Source organism: Spinacia oleracea, chromosome 4 (assembly GCF_020520425.1).
Source record: "Spinacia oleracea cultivar Varoflay chromosome 4, BTI_SOV_V1, whole genome shotgun sequence".
In the NCBI taxonomy this organism is placed as follows: domain Eukaryota; kingdom Viridiplantae; phylum Streptophyta; class Magnoliopsida; order Caryophyllales; family Amaranthaceae; genus Spinacia; species Spinacia oleracea.
Window position 1 is genome coordinate 180,790,554 of NC_079490.1, and position 27,364 is coordinate 180,817,917.

The 27,364-nt window shown below is 34.4% G+C and overlaps 2 protein-coding genes across 9 annotated transcripts; both read left to right on the top strand.

Annotated features, from left to right (window-relative positions):
- Positions 1 to 10,562: 10,562 nt before the first annotated feature.
- Positions 10,563 to 23,436, top strand: LOC110781842 (G-type lectin S-receptor-like serine/threonine-protein kinase At4g27290). 8 transcript variants are annotated; one of them, XM_056843119.1, is made up of 12 exons: positions 10,565 to 10,686; positions 10,888 to 10,924; positions 13,048 to 13,333; positions 14,257 to 15,538; positions 15,762 to 15,875; positions 15,998 to 16,128; positions 16,349 to 16,559; positions 16,832 to 17,069; positions 17,148 to 17,298; positions 17,439 to 17,801; positions 17,887 to 17,944; positions 19,468 to 19,550. In XM_056843119.1, exons 3-10 carry the CDS (start codon positions 13,286 to 13,288, stop codon positions 17,736 to 17,738), a joined length of 2,475 nt encoding a protein of 824 aa, XP_056699097.1. In that variant the 5' UTR covers positions 10,565 to 10,686; positions 10,888 to 10,924; positions 13,048 to 13,285; the 3' UTR covers positions 17,739 to 17,801; positions 17,887 to 17,944; positions 19,468 to 19,550. The 8 variants fall into 8 exon arrangements, with proteins under 8 accessions (XP_056699098.1, XP_056699097.1, XP_056699102.1 ...); XM_056843124.1 differs by having other exon boundaries at positions 14,312 to 15,538; XM_021985888.2 differs by having other exon boundaries at positions 13,051 to 13,333.
- A 163-nt stretch (positions 23,437 to 23,599) lies between these two features.
- Positions 23,600 to 27,342, top strand: LOC110781800 (G-type lectin S-receptor-like serine/threonine-protein kinase At4g27290). The gene is made up of 6 exons (XM_021985851.2): positions 23,600 to 25,466; positions 25,625 to 25,890; positions 25,984 to 26,194; positions 26,273 to 26,510; positions 26,605 to 26,755; positions 26,908 to 27,342. The coding sequence occupies exons 1-6, from the start codon at positions 24,200 to 24,202 to the stop codon at positions 27,208 to 27,210; spliced, it is 2,436 nt and encodes an 811-aa protein (XP_021841543.2). The 5' UTR covers positions 23,600 to 24,199; the 3' UTR covers positions 27,211 to 27,342.
- The last annotated feature ends 22 nt before the right edge of the window (positions 27,343 to 27,364 follow it).

A 27,364-nucleotide genomic window follows, 5' to 3' on the forward strand; every position in this document is an offset into this window, starting at 1 on the left:
TCTGCTGTAATTGTCAATGTGATTCACCTCTCTTTTTCATTTTTACACCTAAAAAATCAGCACACAAGAAAAAGGCCATCCCTTTAAAGAGCAATTTTGATGGTGCATGCGGGTGCACGTAGCTCTAGATGCACCGGGACCAAAACAACCAACATTAAACACAAAACGCGTGTTTTCATTAAATTCCCAGAAAAAAGAACAATGCCCTTGAACAAAAGAACAATTCCCCTTAACAAAAGAACATTAAAGGCTCTGCTCTTTTCAACTATGTTTATCGCGTTTTTATTTGATTCGTTGTTATTTTTGCGATATTCTTCTGGGTTTGATGTTTTGAATTCAAACTGTGAAGAAGAGAGAGAAAGTGTGAACTAGGTTTTCTTAAATGGGTTTTAGAGAGAGAAATTAATGAAAATCCCCAAAAATTCGTTGATTTTTCTGCTTCAACATCAAATTAAATTGATTCTTCTTCTTCAAATCTTAATTCTGCAGCTGATAATCAGATTTTGGGAGGTAATTTTTCAATTTTGTAATAATAAATGGTATGTTTTGATGATTTTGATTTTGTAAAGTTGTGTTTTTGATGATTTTGATGATTTTGATTTTGTAATAATCGTGTTTTGATGAATTGATGATTTTAATGAATCAAATTATGTAATAACACGCTGATTTCGTTGTAATCGTTGATTTTGAAGATTTTGATTAAGTAATTACGGTTTTTTTTCTAGAAAAGAACAATTTTACGTATTAAAAGAACATATGCCCGTATTAAAAGAATAGTTTCATTATGCTCGTATTAAAAGAACAGTTTCATTATAGTAGAAAAATAGACCATTTGCGTTTCATAATTTGTTCTTTTATTTTATTGTGTTCTTCTTTTTTATTATTTTCAATTTCATTTGCTTTTCATAACTTGTTCTTTTTATTTTACTGTGTCATTTTTCTTGTTACTTTTTATTTATCCTTTGTTCTTTTGATTGCGTTCTTTTTCTTGTTTTTATACATGTTAACCTTTTTTTTTTCCAGATATTATGAATAATGTGCTTGATAATTTATAACAGAATGATGAAAATGATGATTCCGAATCATATGTTATTGTGGGACAAAGTACTTGACTTGTTCTTTTAGTCTCTATATTTGTTCTCTTAGTCTTTTCATTTGTTCTTTTTATAATACTCTGTTAAAAGAACAAAACAAAAACACGTGCACGGTTCTCATTATGCACTCTTTAACAATTTTTACTTTCTCCTTCTCTGTTCTTCAGTTCTTTTATTCTACTTCCTATTTGTTCATTTTCTATTTTTCAGCAACTATATATATAATAGTTGTACTTATGAGTCATAACCATTAGTCATTTTAGAAATACATTTTAGAGAGAGAAAGAGGAGAGGATTTATATTCTCTCAACATAAGTGAGATTTTTTGAGAGAGAAAGAGTGAGATGGTGAGTGAAAGAGTAAAATAAAATACATTTTCTCCTTCTTCTCTCTCTAAAATTCCTTCTGAATGTTTCTCGTTTGTTGAAAATAAGTGAATTAAGAAAAACACTAGTTCAATTTGGCTAGTTTTCGAAGCAAGAGAATCTCTGGAGAGCATGATATTTTCCGAGGATTGAGATCAGTTTTTGAAGATTTATTAAAAGATATTGATGCTCCTGATAAATGTTGATCAAGGGTTTAAGGTACGTTTCCTTGTTCTTTCCTCTAATGTTCTTTTCAAATTGTTATGTTCTTTTCACAACTTTACTTTTACTGTATCATCAACATAGTTTGTTCTTTTAAATCAACATAGTTTGTTCTTTTATATCAACGTACATAGATTGTTAAAAAAGAATATATAATGGTTTGAAAAGAACAAATAACACTTAAAAAAGAACATAGTCTGATTCGTGGTAAAAGAACAAAAATATAGATTTTTTTAAAATATAGATTTAGTTTTAAGTGCATCAAAAATCGTCGTGACGTCTTTTTAATTAGAACATAAAATCGTTTGAGTAGAACAAATAACACTTAATAAAAGAACATAGATTTGTTGTTCTTTTCGTCCATTTCATTCTGTTCTTTTGTTTGATAAGAAAAAAGAAAATGTTGTTATTTTTTATGTGTTTTGTTCTTTCTTTTGTTGTCGTTTTTTTTTTTTTTTAAAAAAAAAATTTTGACTTTTTGTTTTTTTTTTCTTTTTCTTTTTCTTTTGTTCTTTGTGTTTTGTAAAAAATTTGTTGTTCTTTTTTTAATTATTTTGTGTTCTTTTTAACTTTTTTTACTGTTTTTTAATATTTAATAATATTATCGATAATATGTAGTGTTTGTGGACAAATTTAAATCGTGCGACAAAACTAGTTCCCTTCATACTTGAACAAATTCATGTCTCCGGTTATATCTTTCACCAAGGTAACCTTCCAAGGTTCTCCTTTTGCATCTACAAGATCTAACTCGGAAGACAATCTTCCGTTGTTTGATTTTCTGATTTCCTTAGTTATTGATTGCCACTTCCCCTCTAACTTCAAAGCCTTGGGATAAGAGTTATAAAATTGGGTAAAACTTTTCAGAACCATGTTCTGGATATATTTGAAGCGTGCGGCTTTAGATATCATATGGACAACAACTAACATTAACTTGGCTTCTCTTTTTACATCAAGGTTCTTCCCGAATACTTGATCTATCAATTTGTTTAGTGGCTTAATACCAAGGCTCACTTTGTTTATATTACTCAGCGTTGCTATATATGTGCCAGCAAGCTTGTCAAGATATCTTAGAACGTACGTACAAATTGTTCTTACTCACACCAACTGTAATTGTCCCTCCCTCCGATGCCTTAAGATTGACTAATAGATACTTTACAGGGTTTGAAGGTGCTCCCATAACAGGTACATTGACTTTACCATATTTAAGTTTCATGTCCTTCACATTGTCACGCACTTCGCTTAGCAATTTCGAGTACATACTCATCGTAGCACTAGCTACGTCTAAACTTACATTTGTTGCCAAACCTGGTGAAAGGATCTCCAATGCTAATACCACGGCATCAACATAGACCCTCGTCATATTCTTCATCATTCGATCTACAGTATGCCAAAAATCAATGTACGTGACAAAAAATTTAAGCCTTTGATCAAAAAGCACCAAAGACCAGGCATGACCAACAGTTGATAGCCTTAAGAGTACGTACGTAGAGTGAGCTCCTGTTGCAAAAAGTGTTTCGTTATAGCGCGCTATACATATTTAGGAATTTCCCAAATTAAAGGACATGAATTCGAATCCGCCCCTTACATATTGAAATTAATCAAAATATCTCACTTTTGTACTAGCTAATTAATTAAATAAAACATAATGGTAACTCACAAAAGATACAATATACTTCGTATCTATTAAACATTATATATTATGGTATCAAGTCTAACCAAGACGTGAACCCTGACCTCTTTCATAATCTACCTAAAAAGGTGTTTAAACAAAATGTATTGTTAAAAATTTGCATTCGCTAAATTTTATGAATACCATTATGTTGTATCGTGCTTATTCTATATGACTTGTTAAGCTAGTGAAGTAGACAATTACACCAATTGGTTAGCTTAGCAAGTCATATTCGTGGACCCTCTTTCAATTCATAAGTGACAAAACAAACTAGTGAGTTGAAGTAGAAAATCACCCCTTACTATACTTGCATTGGCTTGTTGAAGGAACAAAATGTATAACTAAATTGTGAAGTGAATGAGATATTTGGATGCTTTTTTCTTAACACAACGTCCTCTTTATATAGGGAATGAGATGGAGAAAAGAAACACAAGATAGACTATACTAGAACTAGTATAAAAAATGAGAAGCTAACATTGTTCTGTTGAACATAATTCTAATAGTTGTCAGTGAGGAAATGACATAAATCTGATGAACAATGTTGGTAATGCCATAGCATGTGAGTTCAATATAATCTACCAATTTTAGAGTTACATTGTTACATATGTCAATCAATGTACCAATACAATATATATGTTTAATTTTTTAAAATATGTGTGTAATATTTGTGTAATATATGTGCAATATGTGTATCCTCCCTCCGTCCCTTAAAGGAGTCTATTAATACTCGCCCCATTTCTATGAATAACATACTTACAAATATTATATCATTTCTCTCACTTAACCATGGACTCACATATATTCCTACTTCCTAAAAAAACATTAATAAAATCAAACCCCCCAACCCCCATCCCTTTATTTGATCATTTCCCTTTAACTATATTTTAAAAAAAAAAACATCACTATCAACTACCACCTAATAAATTAATAAGTCACTATCACCTACCACCTAATAAATTAATATTAATTAAATTCCCTAAAGAAAAGAGTGCAAAAGAGGAAAAATGTCCCACGTTTGTAGAATATCAACTTCTTCCTTTATTTATATACTAGTCTTTTATGCACGCGATGTGTGTGTGGATTTTATAATGCATGTATGTTTACATCAAGAAATTAAAAATTATTAACGTAGCATGACTACTTTTTCTTCTTCAAATTGTATCTTAACCAATGGTTTAATACCAATTTAAATATTTCATTGCAAATGAATGATTAAAAAGTTAAGATAATGTTAAAAAGATATGTAGCAATCCATTGTGTGATTTTTTTCGTCGAAAATGATAAATCTCTATAACGCAATTTATGTTTTTATTTTCTTAATTTGTGCATGGATATGGAAGAAGAAATATATATATATATATATATATATATATATATATATATATATATATATATATATATATATATATATATATATATATATATATATATATATATATATATATATATATATATATATATATATATGGCCGACTTCAAGAGAAACGTTGATGGATTTTTTGGGATAAACTCGTGTGGTTGATTTACTCTTTTTTCATAGAATTACTTAGACTCTTATTTCTTTTACAGTTAATCAAATGGCAAAAATGATTTGAATAATTTTAGTTGTAAATATATAGAATAGAGATTTTGGCAATTATAATAAATTTATAATATTATTTGACTTTTTCTTTGTCTTCTTTTGACTTCAATTGACATATTTTATTGTTTTCGTGAAAGAAAATGAGATATTACAGGGTTGATTTCCATAATATTTTACTTCCTTACTTGCTTTTATGTTTATTGGAGAAATTATTTATTTCTCTGTTGACTTTTTGTTATCAAATTGCCAATAAAGAAGATTTTATACATGATATTATTTGGTTTTCCAAATTTGCTAATTTGCATTAAATACTAAAGTTTTAAAATTACTAAGTTAATTAGCTTTTAAATTGTGAATTGTCGAGGGTATTTTAGTCTATTCCATATGCGAACACCAAAAGGTCATTTATGAAAATGACCTCATGAGTTCCCTTATAGAATAGAGATTGGTGGTTGAGTGTATTATTTGTTTGAAGAAGTGAGAAGATGGGTATGGTGCACAAACACAAGCGTGCGCAGACCGGGTCGGATTGGGCTCGGGACTTGGAACTTGGGATGCGCGGGCGTGGGTTTGGTTGTGATCCCATTTTTTTGGAAGCTAGCCGTTTGCTCAATTCCTTGTTACGAAAATCTTCCCTTGATTACGTAACGGTCAGAATTAATCAAGCTTAATGGGCATAGATATTGTTTTAATTATGTAGTTGTTTTATGGTTGTTGTAATTCCGAATCCTGGTTATATTATCTTGCTCTTCCGTTTTTCCTAAACACAATCTCAAGGAAACAGAAAACTAAATTCATATTCTCTCAAACTCTCTTCCGTTTTTTTGGGGCAAAATTTTTGTCTCCAATCGAACCCTGGAGGACAACAACGCGACGACTGTTCTACTTCACAAGGGTAGCGCAAAATTTTTCTTTTAGAGCAGTGGTTCGCTCACGACACGACAATTATTCAGTTCGTCAATATAATTGCAACATCGGGATAAGTTTTTCTAATTGTTTAAATTAGTAACAATTTACTCCCCCCGTCCCTTTTTATTCTTTACGTTTTCCATTTCTAGTGTCCCATTTTGATTCTTTCCTTTTATATCATATCATATATGTCCTTAATATTCTCTCAAAAATCGTGCAATTGATTATTTAAACTAATAAGATCGTTGGGACACTAAACTTTTGATATTTTCTCATTTCACATTTTTCTAATTTGATATTTTGGATAAAAGTGAAAACATTATCAATAAACAGAATTTGTATTGTGTAAATAAAATAAAAGGGAGGAATCTTTATCAACATTAATCTATAATCTATAATATATATTAAAAATCGTTTATAAGAAAGCTTACGTGACACGTGACGCTCTGCTTATGAGTCTTTCAATTCATATAATGTTTATATACATTAAAATAAATGTCAAACATGGTTTGCTTAAGGTTTGAACCCTTGACCTTGAGTTTAAACAATAAACCTTTACCGCTATGATGTTAGATGTTTCATATTATCATTGCAAAAACAATTATATAAGTAAAAATGTTATTAATGTAGTAACTCGATGTATTGCCCAGACCCAAAAACTAGGTAGTTGTTAATCGCGTGCATGATACCAAACATAAATAATAATAAGGGACGGAGCGAGTAAAAGACAATATTATGGCTTCGAAATTCTTGTCCCAAGTTAGAACATCTTGATGGCAAGAATTATAAACGTTGGGTTGTTAGAATGTGGTTTTATTTAGAACAAATTGATCTTGCTTATGTGATTGGTGATGTTGATAAATCTGAATTTCTTGATTTCGAGTCGAAATTTGCTAAGGATTCCTCGTGTAAGTAGTTCAATTCTAAAACTAAGAAGTGAAAAGAACCCCAAGGTCCCCAACCGTCCACATATTCTGAGTTGTCGTATGCAAAATTGCAGATATTTGATTCAGATTTCGACGTCGTTTTCGTTAATTTGCTAATCTTCATCCAAATTTTGCACTTCACTATCTATGTTTAGTGGACTAATGAGGTCTATTAGTCTACATTATTATTATATAACTAATGTGTGGCTCGGGTGATGCCCCGGTTTCTACATTGAATAGTTAAAATATTTGACAAAAATACTTGTATTTCATAGAGTAAAAAATACCCATTAAGTTCGTCAACTACACAGACACAAGTCACAACCATGTAATTTTCAATTAGATCATCTTATAATTTGTATAATTTGTTTTCTCGTGGAACTAAGTGCGTCAAATTAATAAACACCAAATTAGATATATATGCATCTATGAAGGGCAATGATATAGTTGATGCTTATGAGACTTATGACATAATTTTTCTTCATGGTTGTCATAATGCTTTAATTTTTTTTTCCAAATTAGTCCATAGAAATTAAAAAGTCACATAAAAATTTAGTTGCTTTAGACTTCATGTTAACATTTATTTAAATAATGTGAAGAGATAAACCACAATTGGTGGTTGGTTAAGATGGTAATAAGAGTTATCATCCACACTCGAGGTTGGTGTTTGAACCTCATTGTATTGATTTTTTGTTGTCCATAATCTGGCGTAATGGGCAGAGTACTACGTGGAACATAAACATTTTTCACAACGTCTTTTAATGTATTAACTAGCATGTAGTCCCGGCGAAGCCTCATGTTATTATGTGAATAACAACTAATTATTATACTTTTTAATGAAATTGTGTTTATATTTTATTCACAAGATAATATTCTATATTATATTAATATTAATTTTGTAAAAATAACATATAAAGGTTATAGCTCAATTAGATAACCCTCTAGTGTTGAAATTGTAGGTCGCAAGTTCAAATATTATGTAAAACATATTTCTCATCTATATAATTAAAGTGAATTGATAAGATGAACTTATGGAATGAAGGACATCGTCATGTGGCATATAGACGTTTGTAGAAACGCCTTTTAATATATAGTACTTCCTCCGATTTTTAATACTCGCAACGTTTGTGATTTTACACTATCCACATATTATACTTTGACCATTGTAGGTGATTTATACGTAAGATAAAACATATTCATGTGAGAACTTGTTAGATTCGTCTTAATGTGTATTGTCAAAATATGAACTTTTTACAATTTTTGCTTCAAGAGAATTAAAGATATTAATGTTCAAAGTTGTGCATTGACATGCGTGAAATTGACAAACGTTGCGAGTAAAAATGATCGGAGGAAGTATATAATAGTATTGGCCCGGGAGCGCAATGTCCCTGGTTACTACTTTAAATGAGCGATTTTCGGCAATATTGCTAGAGGATATTAAAATTCCCAAAATACACTCCATTTTAGGTTAATTCCCATACTACTGTCCACGTAAGAAAAAAAAAACTATCTATTTTATTTATTAGTCTGCATAAAACCGCCAATTGAAATAGCGGTTATATTATATAAACCGCTAACTGAATTGGCGGTTTATATAATAAATCACTACATCAATTAGAGGTGTAGTATGCTTTCTCACAAATTATTAGGTACACCCGGTTGTACGTAGATCTACATGTTACAAGATCGTTTTGTATTTTTTAATCCCTCAAAAAAAGCACATTGTTTAGTTTAAAATCACATTTTCAGTTTAAAAGCACATTTTTACAATTTTAATGCACATATGTTTTTCAAATATTATGATATTGAATATCTTCTTCCAATTGGGAAAAAAACTGAACTTAAAAGGTGAGCAACCAACATCAGTTTACAACTTTACATATCCTCTCAAATTCTTCGCGCTCATATGTTCTTTTTTTACTAACAATGTATTCTTTTGAAATGTATCTGCTTTTAAGCTATAAAAATGTACTTTAACCTGTAAAAATGTGCTTTAAAGTATAAAATTGTGCTTTTTGAGGAGTTAAAAACCAAAACTACCTGGTTGCATGTAGAGCTACGTACAACCGGGTGTACCTTTTACCATTCTTTCTTCTCCCCTTAATTCGCTACAGGAAACTCACAACACACTAATACTTAGGGCATGCTTGGATTGAGGGTAATGTAATAAAGGGGTAATAAAAGTCAAACTAAGGTAATTGAATGTGATGATGAGGGGATGAAGTGATGGCAAAGGGAACAAGCTAGTGTTGGCAAGAAGAAAATAAAAGGGAAGGGGGAACAAATACCCTCATCATGGGGGGAATAGTTACCCACCATCCCACTAGGGTGATTATTACCCTCATTTTGGCCTTTTGGGGTAATTACTTCCCCCCTTCCTCCTTTCTTCTCACAACACCACCACTACCCCAACTTCTCATCACAATACCACCACACCACCCTCCTTGCAACCACCTCAATTCACCTTCATTGTCCTTTTATTATGGTGGTTTGACTTTTATTACCTCCATAATCCATTACACCCAATCCAAGCGTGCCCTTAGGAAAAAAGTCTGCTCCAGAAATTTAACAAAACTCCTATGCAACACAATTATTACTTCTCCATATTCTTCTTCCTCCTCTACTCAAACTCTCTACAGAGTTGATTACTTCACCTTATGTCAATTTGTTAAATCAATTGTGTCATTTACCTTTAGTTTCGAACCCTCTTTTCCCACAACGGAACACCTAAGGAGAATATTCGGAGGGAGCGGCGCGTAGTGTCGGAGAACATGAAGAAGGTGATGAACCGAAGAAGAACATGAAAATAAGGCCAAGAAAAATGCAGGACCAAAACGTGAGATTAGCAATGAATTCCATCTTAGACGATGGTGATGATGAATGTAGGTTGGTTTTCCCAGCTTGAACTTTCCTAGTGTTGATGGGGTGTTGTCTAAATAAGGCATTTTCTCAACACCCAAACACCCCAAACAACAACAACAAAAATTAAAGAGAAACAAAATTAATTTCTCCCAGAAAAATTAGTAATTGTCCAAGAAATTAAATTGTGGGTTTTGCTTGGAATTGAGTTTTGGAATCTGGGTTTTGCTCATATGTGGAATTTCTGATCGGTTTTCCGATTCAATGGAGCTGAGAATATATTTACCTTCCGTCGATTTTGCTGCAGTGTTTTTTGGGAAGATTTGGATAGTAAACCGCTAATTCAAATGACAGTTTAATTTAAAACAAAATCGCCATTTGAATTGGCAGTTCTTTATTAAACCAGGGGAAAAATATATATTTTTATATTAAGGTTGCTTACATTGACGGTGGAATGGGAAATTAATATGGACCATATTTTGGGAATTTTAGTATCTTCCAGCATTATTATCGGAACTCCATTTTCCCTCCATTTTATACACTCCATATGTGTTAAATACGGGTCTGGGCCGCACCCGTCATCAAGAGAGAGAGTCTACTTAACAAGTCCAAAGCAGGTTGCACCTTAAAACCATATGGCAATAAGGGGAGTAGCCTATTGGCCTTATTAAATGTTTAACTCTATTCTCTTTTATCAATGTGGGACTCCACACGTGATATTTCATGGGTCTGATCTTAACACTTCCTATCACGTGTGAGTTCCCTTTTCAATATGGGTCACATGTCGGTCAACGTCAATAGTCAACGCCGGAAAATTGACGTTGACCACCGGAAATAAGCTTTGGTCCTTATTTACAACAAAAATTATAAATTGGGTCCTATATTACAACTTTTTTTTTTCTAAAGATCATTTGTCACCATTTTTGGATTTTAAAAGGTCATTTCTGACAAATTTTATTTTAATTTATGTGTACAAAACTAGAATATGTGGTTAGCTAAGATGACAAATATTCCACATGATCATCTTGTCGTCTGTCTCCCGTGAATTCCTGGAAAATAGGTAATTTTTCTCTGTGCTTTTCTGCTTAATACAAGGAGTTTTTACTTCATTTACCTCTACTGTGAATTTAATTATAATTCAGAATTTTAAATTTTGATGATTATTTGAATTGAATGATTCTGGGAATTAGTTCAAGAAAAGTTAAAAATCACTTGTATGGTAAATGATGATAAGGGTATTGTGGTTTATCTTTTTGTGTAGGAAACAAGCCTGCAAATTGGTTTGAGCTTACTGCAAGGTTGGTACAAAACTTAATTTAATTTCATTTAAGATCGAATTCAATTGGGCAATTATTTAGAAAAGGGAAGAATTTAGACTGCATTCGTGTAAAATGGTGGCAATGTTTCGTGTTTTGTTAATTGGATAACTGATGCATCTTGGTAGTAAAGGGTGAATTTGTTAATAATATACGGGCAATTTTAGGTACTAGCCGAGTCATGCCCGATTTTGATTGTTATAATTGTACGAAAAATGGATGGAAATTTTGGGCCTTGATTAAGGTCGGTGCAACTTGAGAGTGATTTCCGATGAATTAGTAAGATATTGGACCAAATAAACAACAACTATCGAATGAGTTGGAGAAAAAGACAAGTAACATATGTTTATGAGAGGATTGTGCAATTTTTGGGAGGGAAAACCTGTAATAGTGGCAACTTCTGTAGTTTAATAGTCTGTAAAGATATAGTAGGCAGAAAATCAACGACGAGACACAGTTTCTGATGGATCATTTTTTTCCGTTATTGCCAAATGATGGGTAGGATTCTATATATTTTAGAAAACAGCACAATCCATTTCAATTCTCCTTGGATTACTATTAAGAATCATCAATTTTGTATTAATTGAAGTCTCCCACCTTAATTCGTTGTATAATATGATTGATGACAGTAAGATCTTTACAGTTTATAGTTGAAACTTTACTCAGTTTTTTGCAGCAAATCCATTTGCTATTTTGTTAGTTCATATGAAGGAGGAGGTGACAGAAGAGAGAAGGTGTGGGTGGCAAAGTGTGAAACTAACCCCATTTCTTGTTTACGACATTTCCACTACCATTTTTCTCTTAGAAAGTTTGATAGTCTTGTGGTTCTGAATTAGGCCCCTGTGATCTTGTGAGCTGCAACATACTGCATCCTACCACTCATTGATACTCTGGTTTGATTTTGTGCCATTTTACCTACATGAAGTAGTATTTATCTACTTAAAATCAGCATACTATCATTTTCTTATTGCAATTAAAAATATGGTCTAGTTCTACGGAAGCTATTCATAGCATCAAAATTGCTTTAATGCCGCTGTGAAATAATAAACCTAAAATATAGTGTCTTTTGTGGATGTTTAATAGTACATTGTCATTCTGAACAAGTAAAAGCTATTGTGTGCTAACAGAGGTTGGACGTTTGGACCCCTAAGGAAATTTATACAAGAAAGAAAAAGAGGAGAAATTTATGCAGTTCTAGTTATCCATAGTGTCGTCGCCTCTGAGTAGGAAGAGGATTCAAATTTTGAACAAGGGTGTAATTATTGACTGCCAGTTGACTCATTATTGACTGTGGAAGTCATATCTAAGTTGACTTACATGAAGGTGAATGTTGAAAATTTGCTAGCTTAGTATCTTGGCTTCTTGGCTTCTTTTGTGTATCTTAGTGAGTTGGTGTATTGCAAATTCTGCTCTGGGACTTCTACGTATATCTTTTGTGTATCTTAGTAAAACATTGCTCATAGTAAGTAGATAAGGCCATTTAGACAATTACCAGGAGTATTATTCTTCTTCAATGTCTATTTTCCGGTCTGGTGAAAGGTGTTAAATTGAGGTTACATAACACTGATGATCTTCTTTGTAGTTTTAAATACGGAGTACAATGACCTATGTGAATGTCCAAGGTAATGAGTCTTCACCCCCAGAATTTCTATAGAATTACTATGGATATTCACATAGGAAATCCAATTCAAATGTCACAATAACTCTTGACAATTACATCCCATTATGACCTTGTACCTAATGGGGCTATAAGCCTGTAACCTGTAAGAGTATGAGAGATGAAACATAGACTGATCGACTCTAGTAGTTCAGTCATAGTCCTAAAGTGCTCCTTTTGAATTGGACAGTAACCAGATAAGTAGAGGTGCCATAACAATATGGTAAAACAATAGTAAAATCATGCTTTTTATTAAGCATTATATCACTTATTTATGTACATCATCTATTACAACTTTTGTTAGTGCCTTTACTTCTCGAAGTTTGTCTTTGAATGATGAGTATGGTAGATTCATGATAACACGGATACCCCTTGGTTTGTTTCTTAGTTTGAGGAGAGATTGTTTTTCTTTGAATTATGAGCCTAATTTGGTGTAATTGTTTTTCAGTAGGGAAGTAAATATTTGGGTGTGCTGAATAGTGAACAAGAGATAGCCATGAATTAGGTGAACTGGATAAATCAAAAAGCTTCAGCAAAGGAACTGTTGGAACTATGTGGATGTGCTGATGCTGAAGAACGGTTTTTCAAACATTCACAGCCACATTCATTAGTAAGCTATGACTCTATGAGGAAGTCGTGTTGGATGTTAGTGGATCTTACACTATTAGAATCCAAAGGAGGAGAAGATGGTATCTATTGTTATACCAGCTTTTATATCTTCCAGAAAGAATAAGGTAATGGATTATTAAGCATTATTGTGATTCACATGTATGCATCCGCTTTTGTTTCTGGAGAAGATTTTCCAAGGAAATATTTACAAATTCGCAAGTCAATTTTATGTTTTTTATTTAAAGAAATATTGTTGTAACTACATTTTACTTGGTAGCAGACGTAGATACTTCCTTGGATACATCTTTACCCTTTTGATCATCATTTGGGACTTGCATGCTTGCTGTGATTTTATTCCACTGTGAAGATGTAATCTGTGTTTAAGTAGTGTTTAACCTTCTGGGGCTCTTATTTTTCTAGTTGTAGAACATGTTGAGGTTATTCAGTAAAAAAAAAAAAAGTCAGCACCATATTTCCTGTTTTAACTTAATGAAGTTGTCCACCAGAAAGGACTTTGAAAATTGTGAATGCTGAATATAATATTAAAAAGATGACCATGTGGTAACGTTGACTCATCTTTAGCATTATCGCTTGCTTTTTTTGAAGGGCAGAGGCCCACATTCCACAACATGCAAGATTGCAATATATTTCCAACTACATAAACTGATAAAAATATAATGATGCTCAGCAGTGGGTCCGTTTTAAAGTCCAAAATTCAATATGTTTGTAGTACAGTTGCATTATTTATATGCTGATAATACAACTTGCAGAATGGTTAAACATGTTTGAAAAGCTCAATTATTGCCACAATTATTTTGCTGACTTTAGTAGTTAAGGTGGTTCATTTGTGAAAACAGATAAGACTAATACTATTTAAATACGGCATTGATTTAGTCGCTTTGAGAGATCTTTGGCTTAACAACTGTGTTTGTAATTTGATTTGTTTTGAGTTTACATACTATTTGAATGAAGTGGGTGGGGTTAATGGCTTAATGCTATATATGTTTGCAACCCCTGAATAAAGTAATTCTACTTTCTGCAAACAAAGTTGTGGAAGATGACAGCAGCTTCGTATGGCTTTTTTCTTCTTCGGTTGTGGACAGTCTTGTCTTCCATGGTAACTACCTCCATTGCTCGGGACATTATTACTGCGACCGAATCTCTCCGTGATGGGGAGACATTAGTTTCTGCAAGTGGGAACTTTGAGCTAGGATTCTTCAGTCCTGGTAGCAGCACAAGAAGATATGTAGGAATCTGGTTTAAGAAAATCCCAGTTCAGACTGTTGTATGGGTTGCTAATCGAAACTCTCCAATTTATGATTCTTCTGGTGTTCTTCAATTCAACAATAATTCTGTTCTGGCTCTTGTCAATGGCACGGGAGTATTTGTATGGTCTACCAACTCGTCAAGATCAGTACCGAATCCAGTCGCACAGCTTTTGGATTCAGGAAACCTTGTTATCAGAAATGGTAAAGATGATACTGTCTTGTGGCAGAGTTTTGATTATCCATGTGATTCCCAGCTACCAGGAATGAAGTTGGGAAGAGATATTGTTTCTGGGTTTGATCGGTTCCTTACTTCTTGGAAAAGCAGTGATGATCCTTCCATGGGTAGCTATACATATCGGATTGACCCCCGAGGATACCCACAACCGTTCCTTATGAAAGATGATGTTGTGCAGTTTCGTGATGGGCCATGGAATGGTGTATGGTTTTCTGGTACTGCAAGGTTACCAACTGATTCTACTCAGGAATACAAGTTTGTTTACAATAATAAGGAGATTTCATATGTCTATGAGCTTATCAACATCTCAGTCATCACTAACAGAATTGTGAATCCCTATGGAAACATACAACGTCAAGAATGGAATAATCATACGCAAGGTTGGGCAACATTCTATTCCAAACCAATTGATAACTGTGACACTTATGGGGTATGTGGTGTATTCAGCAGTTGTAACCTTGTAAAGAATCCTCAATGTCAATGCATGAAAGGATTTGTTCCAAACTCTTCCACGGATTGGAATGCAGGGGATTGGATTGGTGGGTGCGTTCGTAGTGCTCCATTGAACTGCAGTGTCAAAGATGGGTTTATCAAGTATGCCAATGTTAAGTTGCCTGACACAAGATATTCCTGGTATAACATCACGATGACACTTGATGAATGCAGGACCAAATGCTTGCATAACTGTTCTTGCGTGGCTTATGCTAATTCAAATGTAACCCATGGCGGAAGTGGCTGTTTGTTGTGGATTGATTCCGTGATTGATGTCAAAGTTATTGCTGGTTCTGGACAAGATCTCTATGTCAAGGTGCCTGCTTCCGAGTTGGGTAAGAACCTTTTTTTGTTTTGCTACTTTTACATAAAACCATAATTTTAATTGCTACTTTAGTTCCTCTATCTGATGAATTTCTAATTCTACAGCCTTATTATTAACCTTCATTATATCAGATTCTTTAACACTTGACTGTCATGGATATTAAACATGTTTTGCACTATGACTTGAGCAATGGAAGAACTAACTTAAAACCTTACTTCTTTATGCATGTATAGGAGGTGATGGAAAAAAACGAGTATGGATTGCTATAGGTTCCACTTTATCTGCTGTTATGTTTCTCTGTGTAGTTGCAATTTTTATTGCATGGAGGAGAAGGCGGAAGAGAGAAGGTATGATTAAATCCTTTTGAAATTTCAACTGCTGTTATTCCTTTCTTTCTGGCTAACTAAACTATGGATTAGTCAGTGTTTTAGGGATGGGAAGATAACTCTTTCTATCTTGTTGCTTGTAGTTCACAAAAATAACAACAATGAAGGAGAATCTGACCTGCCAATATATGCTTTTGATGTGATTGCTCAAGCTACAAACTATTTTTCCTTGTCTAACAAACTTGGAGAGGGTGGCTTTGGACCGGTATACAAGGTATTTTTCTTTCAAGGCTTACATTAACTTGCATTGGTGCACTGTTAGAAAAATCATCTTTCAAAATCAGTTTAGAGATAAAGTCAATATGGCTGACTGTCTGAAAGTAGTAGCAGTGCTTTCTCAGTGTCCCAACGGCATTAATTGTCATGTTATTAGCATTAATCACAAAAACAATGAGGTTCATTCTAGGAAGTTTCTGATTGTTAATAATTGGTAGGGAGTGTTGAGTGATGGACAAGAAGTAGCTGTGAAAAGGCTCTCTAAGGATTCAAGACAAGGACTAGACGAATTCAAGAATGAGGTCATATTCATTGCAAAGCTTCAGCATCGGAACCTGGTGAAGCTTATGGGATGTTGCATTGAAGCAGAAGAGCGGTTGCTCATCTATGAGTATATGCCCAAGAAAAGCTTGGACAACTATCTATTTGGTACGTCTTACTTTTTATATTTCATATCTACAGGAGTAGGACTGCATTTCTGTTCTTCTGCATGTTTCCATATTTATTGGACATATTGGGAATTGACTATTGATTTATGAATGATGAGTCTTTCAACGTAGTGATGCAGACTAGTATTGAAACTAATTCAAATATATATTCCTTGTCTGTAGTTGACCTCTTCAATGAAAACTTTATACATAAATGTATCCTGACCAAATTAAAAGAAAGCTTAATTACAGTCATAAATTGTGGGCATGCAGATCCAAGAAGCATTGACTTACTAGACTGGCCAAAGCGCTTAGAGATCATCATGGGAATAGCTCGTGGACTTCTATATCTTCATCAAGATTCGAGACTGAGGATTGTTCACCGAGACCTCAAAGCGAGCAATATTCTACTAGATTTTCATATGAATCCGAAAATTTCTGATTTTGGCTTGGCCAGATCTTTCAATGGAAATGAAGACGAGGGGCAGACAAAGCGAGTAGTTGGAACATAGTAATATTTTGATCTCGATCATTTGTTCGATCTTCTTCTGCCTCAGTGTCCTGATATTTTGTTTATGTTTTTATGCAGTGGCTACATGTCTCCAGAGTACACTATCGATGGACTCTTTTCAGTGAAGTCTGATGTCTTCAGCTTCGGAGTATTACTACTTGAGATAGTGAGCGGCAAGAAAAATAGAGGATTCAATCATCCAGACCATCACCACACCCTTCTTGGACATGTAAAAAACCTCGTTCTTCCATTGTAAATTAAGTCAAGTTGTATATATAGCATGATACTAGTGAAAATAGCCTAAAGATATGGAAGGAATTTCATATATTCAATGGGCCTGATAAGTGATAATTATAAAATATTGTATAGGCATGGATGCTTTTTAAAGAAGGTGTGGCTTTGGATGTAGTAGATCCTTTGATCAGGAACTCCAGTTATTTATCCGAAATGCAGAGATCAATTCACATTGGGTTGTTATGTGCTCAGCAACATCCAGAAGATAGGCCAAGCATGTCACTCGTTACTGTCATGCTAAGCAGTGACTCTGAATTACCTCAACCTAAAGAGCCCGGCTTCTATGTGGAAAGGTATTTGCCACAAGAATCAGTTTCGGGTAACACCCAATCTAGCTCCAATAGTGATTCTGTAACGTTGTTAGTTGGCCGGTAAATAGAGTTTCAGCTTGGCTTCAAACAAGTATCCACAGAAACTACTAAGATTGCAGCAGCTGAAGTAAGTTAGTTCTCTGTTTCTTGAGAAAAAAAGAGCTTTGGTAAAATTTATTCAGGTTTCAGAAACTTCTTTGGAATTGTTACAGGAATGCTGCGTACAACAAGTCACCCTAGGTGGGAACCTTATTGGGGATTGTCACATTGGTATGTCATGGATCTTTTACTCTTGTGAACCACATGCATTTGGAATTTGGTTATTTTTTAAATTGGAAGGGAGAGCTGTATCAAGGATTTTACCCCAGTATTTTACTAGTAGAAGAAGAAATAGATTTAGTTAAATTTTCTTTTGTGTATAAGATTATTGTGCTTAGAATTAAGAAGAGGAAATAGGCATTTCACAGTTTAGTGTACAAGAACCAGGAAAGTTCTTCCCAATCGGAAATTTAAGCTTATTTCTTTATATATACCAAGTTTAAGTTGACAATTCATTCATTGCTTCACTGTACAAGAACCAGGAAAGTTATCGCCGTGATGTAAAAATGATGATGTTTAACAGTAAATAATACCAATATTTGATCTTATACCTTGATTTTCCCCCCTTATTTACTCCGTATTTAGCAGTATTCCTGTTGATTTCAAGTTTTTCACTTCACATTTTTTTATCTAAAAACAATTCTCTCCTTTCCCGGCTATCTGTCTATCTCCTGTTTTCGCGTACCTGTAAAAATTTTATGAACCTTGTCAGAGTTCCAGTATAATTATTCTAAAATTTCTAGAGGTCTTTTGGATTTATGAAAAAAAATATAAATTACTTTTATAAACTATTTGGTGGTTGAGAAATGTTTGGTTGTTCCACATGGGATTTACAACTATTGTATTATAACAAAATTTCTAGAATCCAGGATATTTATCCTCTTCCAAAAAAAACCAGCAACTTTTCATAATGTTGGTTTCATTGGCCAGAATCTGTGTTTTGTCTTTTGATTTCAGTGAAATGCATCATCCATATAAGATAGAAGACTTGATTTTCATCTCAACCATGTTCTTTTAATACATTTAAGTCGAATGTGTAAGAGAATCAGTCTAAATTATTTTTCTTTTACTTCATGATGTTGACAGAAATAGTAAGAGAAACGTTTGCTTCGAATGTTTGCGCGGGCTTACAGAGCTTATTCAAAAAAAGCGGCTCTAAAAACTGATCAAATTGACATTTTGATGATTTTATATACTGTTGACTACCCCATTAGACTCATTCTTTAATCGCATGTTCTTGCTCTTTCTTGGGGGACCTACGTTGAAGTATCTAATAGACTGTTGTTTGTTGGAAATCTTGATTGTGCTGGTCATTGTCAACTTAATCATACTAGACTATTCTTCTTCAGATTTCAGAGGGTCACAACAATAGAAATATCAAGTACTGCGTAGTTTTATTTGCATTCATACTTATATGCATGTCTGATGTTTATTGAACTGATTTGGATATAAAGTTTGCTGAGTATTGGATCGAAAAATATATAGGAGTTATAAGTTTGGAGAAGGAATTTGAGAATCCTGATTATATTTTTAGTCTGATTTTCAATAGCATAATTAAGCATTCTTTGTTATTTCTCTACATTCACCATGTATTTGAATTGAGTGATTTAAGTCTTCTCTATGCAGCGTGTAAGTTTTAAGCAACATGAAAGCAACTTATTCACATGTTCTTTTGTGGTTACTCCTGTCTGTAGTTACTACTTGTGGAGGTCGAGACACGATAAGTGTAACTCAATCAGTTGGAGAAGGGGAGAGCTTGGTGTCTTCTGGTGGAGACTTTGAGTTGGGATTCTTCACCCTAGGCAGTGATGGGAGAAAATATATTGGTATCTGGTTCAAAAAAGTCCAAGGTCGAAATGTTGTTTGGGTTGCAAATCGTGAAAGACCACTTGTTAATTCTTTTGGTGATCTTCAGCTAACCAACACCTCCCTTCTGGTACTTGTCAACAGCACAGGAAGTGTAATGTGGTCTACCAATTCTTCAAGATCAGTGCAGAGTCCAATTGCACAACTTCTTGACTCAGGAAACCTTGTTGTAAGAGATGAGAATGATAACAATCCAGATAACTATTTGTGGCAAAGTTTTGACTATCCATGTGATTCCCAGCTTCCTGGAATGAAGCTAGGAAGGAACTTTGTTACTGGTGTAGATAGGTATTTAACTTCCTGGAAAAGCTATGATGATCCTTCCCCGGGGAGCTATACCTATCGGTTTAATCCCCAAGGCTATCCACAACCAATCCTTTACAGAGATTCTGTTGAGCAGTACCGAGATGGTCCATGGAATGGCTTTTGGTTTTCAGGGAACTCCTTGTTAAACCCAAATCCTTCAGAGTTATACCAGTTTGTTTTTAATCAAAGGGAACTTTACTATGTCTATGAGCTTATCAATTTTTCACTTGTCACCAATAGATTTCTCAACACACTTGGGTCTCTGCAGCGTGTTGAGTGGAACAATCGTAAACAAGGATGGGACACATATTTATCAAAACCTACAGATAGTTGTGACATGTACGCACTTTGTGGCTCGTATGGTATTTGTAATAATGTGAATTTTCCTCGTTGTCAGTGTGTAAAAGGATTTGTGCCTAAATCTCCAATAGATTGGAATGACGGAGTTTGTTCAGATGGGTGTGTTCTGAGTACACCGTTTAATTGTAGCATCAACAATGGGTTCATCAAATATTCCAATGTCAAACTGCCTGACACAAGATCTTCTTGGTACAATACAACCATGACTCTTGAGGAATGCAAGAACAAGTGTTTGAAAAAATGCTCTTGTGTTGCTTATGCAAATTTGGATGTCACTGATGGAGGAACGGGATGTTTGCTTTGGTTTGATAATTTGATTGACGTCAGGGTTCTCTCTGGTGTTGGACAAGATCTTTACGTAAGGGTATCATCGTCTGGGTCAGGTCAGAAGCTAATCTCGGATCTTTTCAGTTTTTAAAAAAAAAATTAAATTGGAGAATGTGCTTATATTTTGTCGAACCATCTGGTTTATTGCTTTAGGCTGTCTTTTCATTTGTTTTCCTTGTCAATTGAGAAAGAACTTTTGATTGTTCTGTGTAGGTGGTGATGGGAAAATACGGATATGGGTTGCTGTAGGCTCCAGTTTGTTATTGATTGTGATCCTAAGTTGTGTTGTTATCTTCATTCGATGGAGAAAATGGAGGCCGAATATTGTTGGTAATCAATGAACCTTTTCTTCTTGTTCTGTTGCCGTCCGTAATCCATATATTATTACTACAGCAATTAGACAGTTCAATATTCAGTAGTCTGGGTCTCTTATACCATTCTTTTATTCTATCATTTCTCTGTCCCAAGAAATTTGCAGAAAACATAAATAATATTTTCGTATTTGTTAAATGGTGGTTTTTCTTTATATGCAGAGAAATATTTTGCTAGTAGGGGAGGTAGTGGCATCAACAAGAACAAAAAGGAAGAGAAAGAGCTGCCTATATATCCCTTCAACGTGATAACTCGAGCTACCAACTACTTTTCGCTGAGCAACAAGGTTGGAGAGGGAGGCTTTGGATGTGTCTATAAGGTACTAGTTTCGTTAATTTCCTATACTAACTTATTGTTGAAGAAGGTACGTACAGCCGTACAGGTTCTCTATAAATGAAAATACCACAACTACCATCATGTCAATCATAACTTGAGGCCCACTCATGCTAACACCCCTCTTTCCCCTTGAAAAAACTTTTTGAGGGAGTCAGGGTAAACTGTTATCTCACAGAGATTGGCTGTGATATGAAGAATTCGATCTTTCAATATGAATGTTATATGCCGTATTTTTCAGTTGAGTTTGGGAAGGATTTCTGCCAAACTTGAGAGGTTTACCCAGAGGTAAACATTAGAGGAAATAAGATTAACCATCTTAAGCCTTATTTTGTCAAATGATATTATGGCATCTTAAACCATATTAGAGACTTATGCTATCAATTATTTGTAAAGAATGTGATACTTGTAAGCCAATGAAGTGTTTGTGATCCATTTATTCAAGTGTACATCATTGGCACAAGTGTCAAGGTCTCTTTCTTAATTAGTTATCGTTTGGCCAGACCTTTGTCATTTTATTCTTTCATATTCCATTCTTTGTCAAAAAGTTTTTGATTTCTCTTGTTATACTAATTCAATTCCCAGGGCGTGTTGAATGATGGGCAAGAGATAGCTGTGAAGAGGCTTTCGAAGAATTCAAAACAAGGACTGGATGAGTTTAAAAATGAGGCTCTATTTATTGCAAAGCTTCAGCATCGCAACCTTGTTAGACTTATTGGATGTTGTGTGAAAGCAGAAGAACAGATATTGATTTACGAATACATGCCCAATAATAGCTTGGACCGCGTCTTATTTGGTAACACTTTCCTTGCACTTTTCATCTATGATCTGCAATTACACTACCATGTTCTTCTAATTCAATGTAGAGGGTTATTGGTTAGGAACTGATCGAGTAGTTCTCACTGGATTGTCTACATTTTTGAATTTGATGTCAGTATATGTATATATATAAACCTCCATAACAAAGGAAATTAACTTATGGTGCTGAATGTCTCCAGATAAAACAAGCAGTGGCTTATTGGATTGGCCAAAGCGTTTTGAGATAATCAATGGGATTGCTCGTGGGCTACTATATCTTCATCAGGATTCAAGATTGAGAATAGTTCACAGAGATCTAAAGGCAAGCAATGTCTTACTTGATAAAGAGATGAACCCCAAAATTTCAGACTTTGGCATGGCCAGAAGTTTTACTGAAAGTGAAGATGAAGCTAAGACAAAGAGGGTGGTTGGGACATAGTAAGTAATATTCTCTTGTTAATTTAATTTGCACTTATTCTCTTGTAATATATGGTAACGCTTTATGGTTTTGCTACAGCGGCTACATGCCTCCTGAATATACAATAGATGGGCTATTTTCAGTAAAATCTGATGTCTACAGCTTTGGAGTAATAGTGCTCGAGATTGTCTGTGGCAAGAAAAACAGAGGATTCAACCATCCAGACCACCATCACAGCCTACTTGGACATGTAAGACTACTCTTCCTATCTATCTCTCTAAATGCGGCTTCTTCGTCTTCCTCACTGCTTTAATGATTAGATTATTAGATATGATGGAAAAGAGGATGATTTAGCATGATTTAGGACTTCAAATTATCTTAATATATTAAATTACCAAGCAACTTTTAGATGCTAATAACCCCAAAATGGAGGTGAATTTAACAAGATAACTTGTTTGGTCTCTCTGTTTGAACCCTGTGGCTGACTGCTAAATATTGTGTATATAGGCATGGATGCATTTCAAAGATGGTGCTACATTGGATATTGTGGATGAATCAATACTGAAGATGAGTTATGCATCGGAAATTCAAAGATCGATTCAGATAGGTTTGTTGTGTGTTCAGCAGAATCCAGAAGATAGACCAAGCATGTCACAAGTCTCTGTCATGTTAAGTGGTGATACTGAATTGGCTATACCAACAGAACCTGGATTCTTCGTTCAAAGGTATATGCCCCAAGAGTCACACTCAGGAGCCACGCAATCTAGTTCCAATGAGGTTACTGTAACATTACTTTCTGGAAGATGAAGTCTACATACTGTCCTAATTGTATCCATCTTATTTTCATACTCATTCTCACTATTAATTATTCTTTTCTTTTTTATGTGCATCTGCGTTTTGGGTTTTCATGCTCATTGTGAACCTTGTTCATAGTCTATGAATTGAATCCGGCTAATACCGATGCTATATTTTCTAACCATTGATATATGGAGTACTCAATTTGTATAATTATTTTATTTTGTGGGGAAAAGTTTTCACTGGTAAATTTCTCTAACTTCTCAGAAGCTCAGAATGAGTGAAATCTTTGATCATGATTCAAATCTGAGGTATACTTTGTATTAGAGTTTATTTTCAGCATTGGTATGCTGGATTAAACTGAAGTTGAGAAGAAAATAATGCAGTGAGAAAAAGGCCTAATCTTTGGATGCTGCAGAGATTCAGTCGTAATGCACATTTTTTTGACAATTATATCCATCTGTTGTTGGGATGACCTTTCAAGTGGTGAACTTTGAAAAACCGAAGCAATATTAGCCAAGGAAATTTTGGATAGACTTTTCCACTTTGAAATCTAAGAAGAAGTTAACATGCAGTGAGTTCTTTCTCAAAAGAATCGCTGTACTTATTTTCTGGAGGTAGCTATATATCTCAGCTTCAGAAAATAATAATATACTCTATGACATGATTTTCAAAACTAGAGTTCTACCACTTTTTTTTCTTTTAATTCTTTGAGTTTGCTGCAAATTTAAACAAAGAGTCTAACTGGGTTAATTTGATTTGTTATAGTCATATTAGGTAGTATTAGGTTTAGTTGGTTGCACATTTTTCAAATTTTATTTCTTGCTCCTTGAACAAGGAATAAAATCAAAATGATAGCAACGTCATCTGGTGTAGTTATTTTATGGTCACTAATGTCCCTGTTTATTACTTGTATAGCTCTAGATACAATCCCTCTAGGTAAATCCATTCGAGATGGAACTATCTCGGAGACCTTAGTATCTGCTAATGGAGATTTTGAGCTGGGTTTTTTCAGTCCAGGCAATAGTGGGAGGAGATATGTCGGAATTTGGTTCAAAAAAATCCCAGTTCCGACTGTTGTTTGGGTTGCCAATCGAGAAGATCCACTTGTTGATTCTTCTGGTGTTCTGCAGCTCAACAACAATTCTCTTGTACTTTACAGTAGCACAAGACATGTGTTGTGGTATAGCAATTCAACAATAAAAATGCAGAATCCAGTTGCACAGCTTTTGGACAGTGGAAACCTTGTTGTCAGAGATGAGGATGAGAATAACCCTGACAATTTCTTATGGCAAAGTTTCGACTATCCATGTGATACCCTACTACCTGGAATGAAGTTGGGAAGGGACCTTGTTACGGGGATTGATCGGTTTCTAACATCATGGAAAAGCAGTGATGATCCTTCACCAGGTAGCTATACTTATCAAATGGATTCTCATGGATACCCACAGCCATTTGTTTTTAGGGACAATTCTGTTGAGCTATTCCGTGATGGTCCATGGAACGGTGTCTGGTTCTCTGGGACTGCTATGTTACCAGATGATTCATTGGTTGAGTTTGTTTTAAACAATAAGGAGATGTATTATACGTATGAAATGGGTAACATCCCAACTAGGAGGACTTTGACTATAGATGGGAATATTCAACGTCTGAATTGGAACGATGATACTAAAAGTTGGACATTACTGTATACAAAACCAAATGATAAATGTGATAGTTTTGCGCCCTGTGGGTCATTTGGTATTTGCAGTGTTACAAATCTTGAATGTGAGTGTCTGAAAGGATTTGTGCCAAAGTCCCTAACAGATTGGAATGAAAGGGAGCAGTACAGGGATGGGTGCGTTAGAAATGGCCCATTTAACTGCAGTATTGACAATGGGTTCATAAAGTATCCTAATGTGAAATTGCCAGACACAAGATCTTGTTGGTATAATACAACCATGACTCTAAAGGAATGCAAGAACAAATGCTTGCAGAACTGCTCCTGTACAGCTTATGCAAATGTAAACGTAAAGGATAAAGGAAGTGGTTGTTTGCTTTGGTTTGGTGCTTTACTGGATGTTAAGGATCTTACTGGTCCTGGACAAGATCTTTTCGTAAGGGTGTCTTCCGACTCTGGTGGGTATCTGATGCAATTTTTGTTAACTTTCTGTTTTGATTCTCTTTGTTCAAAGTGTATAATAGATTTTAGTTTCTGACAAGAATCCTACCATATATTGTTGCAAATATTTAATTTCTGTCAAGTTGAGAGTTTAAATATATTTTTATTTTTGTAGGTGGTGGGAAGAAAGGAGTCTGGATGGGAGTAGGCTCCAGTTTGTCGGGTGTCCTGCTCATATGTGGTGCTACTATCTTCGTTCTACGGCAGAAAAGGAGGAAAGGAAGTCAGTATGAAATTAAAAAAGTTGAAGAAAGTATTATAAGTAACAACGACAAGGAGTCGGAGCTGCCAATATTTGCCTTGAATGTAGTAGAGCAAGCTACCAGTTACTTTTCAGACAGCAACAAGCTTGGAGAAGGCGGCTTTGGCCCTGTCTACAAGGTTACAAATTCACATCTTCCATAATTTTGATTTCTTAACAAGTGGTGGATAAAGCTTGTACGTACATAACTGTTGTTTGATAATAATTTACAGGGATTATTGAATAATGGGGTGGAGATAGCAGTGAAAAGACTTTCTAGAGATTCAAGACAAGGATTGGAGGAATTTAAGAATGAGGTTTTATTTATCGCAAGACTTCAGCATCGCAATCTTGTGAGACTTGTAGGATGTTGCATAGAAGCTGAAGAAAGGATGTTAATCTATGAATACATGCCCAATAAAAGCTTGGACCGCTTCATTTTTGGTAATTTGATTTCTCGACTTCACATCCACATGATCCATATATGTCTATTGGAAGTTTAATTTTTGATGGTATTTGCAGATGAGATGTGCAGATCCATATTGGATTGGACAACGCGTTTAGAGATAATCAAGGGGATTGCTCGAGGTTTACTTTATCTTCATGAAGACTCAAGATTGAAAATTGTCCACCGAGATCTTAAGGCAAGCAATATATTACTTGACTCAGAGATGCACCCCAGAATTTCAGATTTTGGGCTAGCAAGATGTTTTGATGCAAATGAACACGAGGCAATGACTACGAGGGTGGTCGGAACATAGTAATATTCTTACCTCCATCGGTCTATAAGAGAGACGTACTCTCATGTTGTTATTTCTTGTCTGTTAACATATCTGAACGCTGGTTTGTGACAGCGGCTATATGCCTCCTGAATACACTATTGACGGAGTCTTTTCAGTAAAATCTGATGTTTATAGCTTTGGAGTATTGGTGCTGGAAATTCTCTCTGGCAAGAAAAATAGAGGGTTCCTACATGCAGATCATCAACACAACCTTCTTGGACATGTAAATGCCTTTCTCTGAATGCAACTTTGCAGCTCTTTTCTATATATTTTTCCAACATGAAACATATATATTTGTACAAGATGAAACACATATATATTTGTACAAGATGAAAAGAACTGTTGTTAAAACTTGATATTGTCTATGTTTTGCAGACATGGAAGCTTTTCAAAGATGGCAATTCTTTGGACATTGTAGAACCATCAATGAAGAACCCGAGCTACGAATTTGAAATGCAAAGATCAATTCACTTGGGTTTATTGTGCGTTCAACAGTATCCAGAAGATAGACCAACTATGTCGTTTGTTAACGCCATGTTATGTGGTGATAGCATATTGCCAGAACCTAAAGAACCTGGCTTTTATTTTCAAAGGAATATGCCGCTTCATTCACTCTCAAATAACACTCATTCAACTTCCAATAACGAAATTACTGTTACTCTGATTTCAGGAAGGTAGACTTATTAATCATCACATCGTTAAGCTGCAATTACCATGTTAAACACGTCTACTTTTTTGGAAAATTTTCAATTAACTACCTTCTGTATACCGAGTTATTCTAGAATACTTGCTTCTGTAAAACTTAAAATTATTTTGTACATACTCTTTGTCA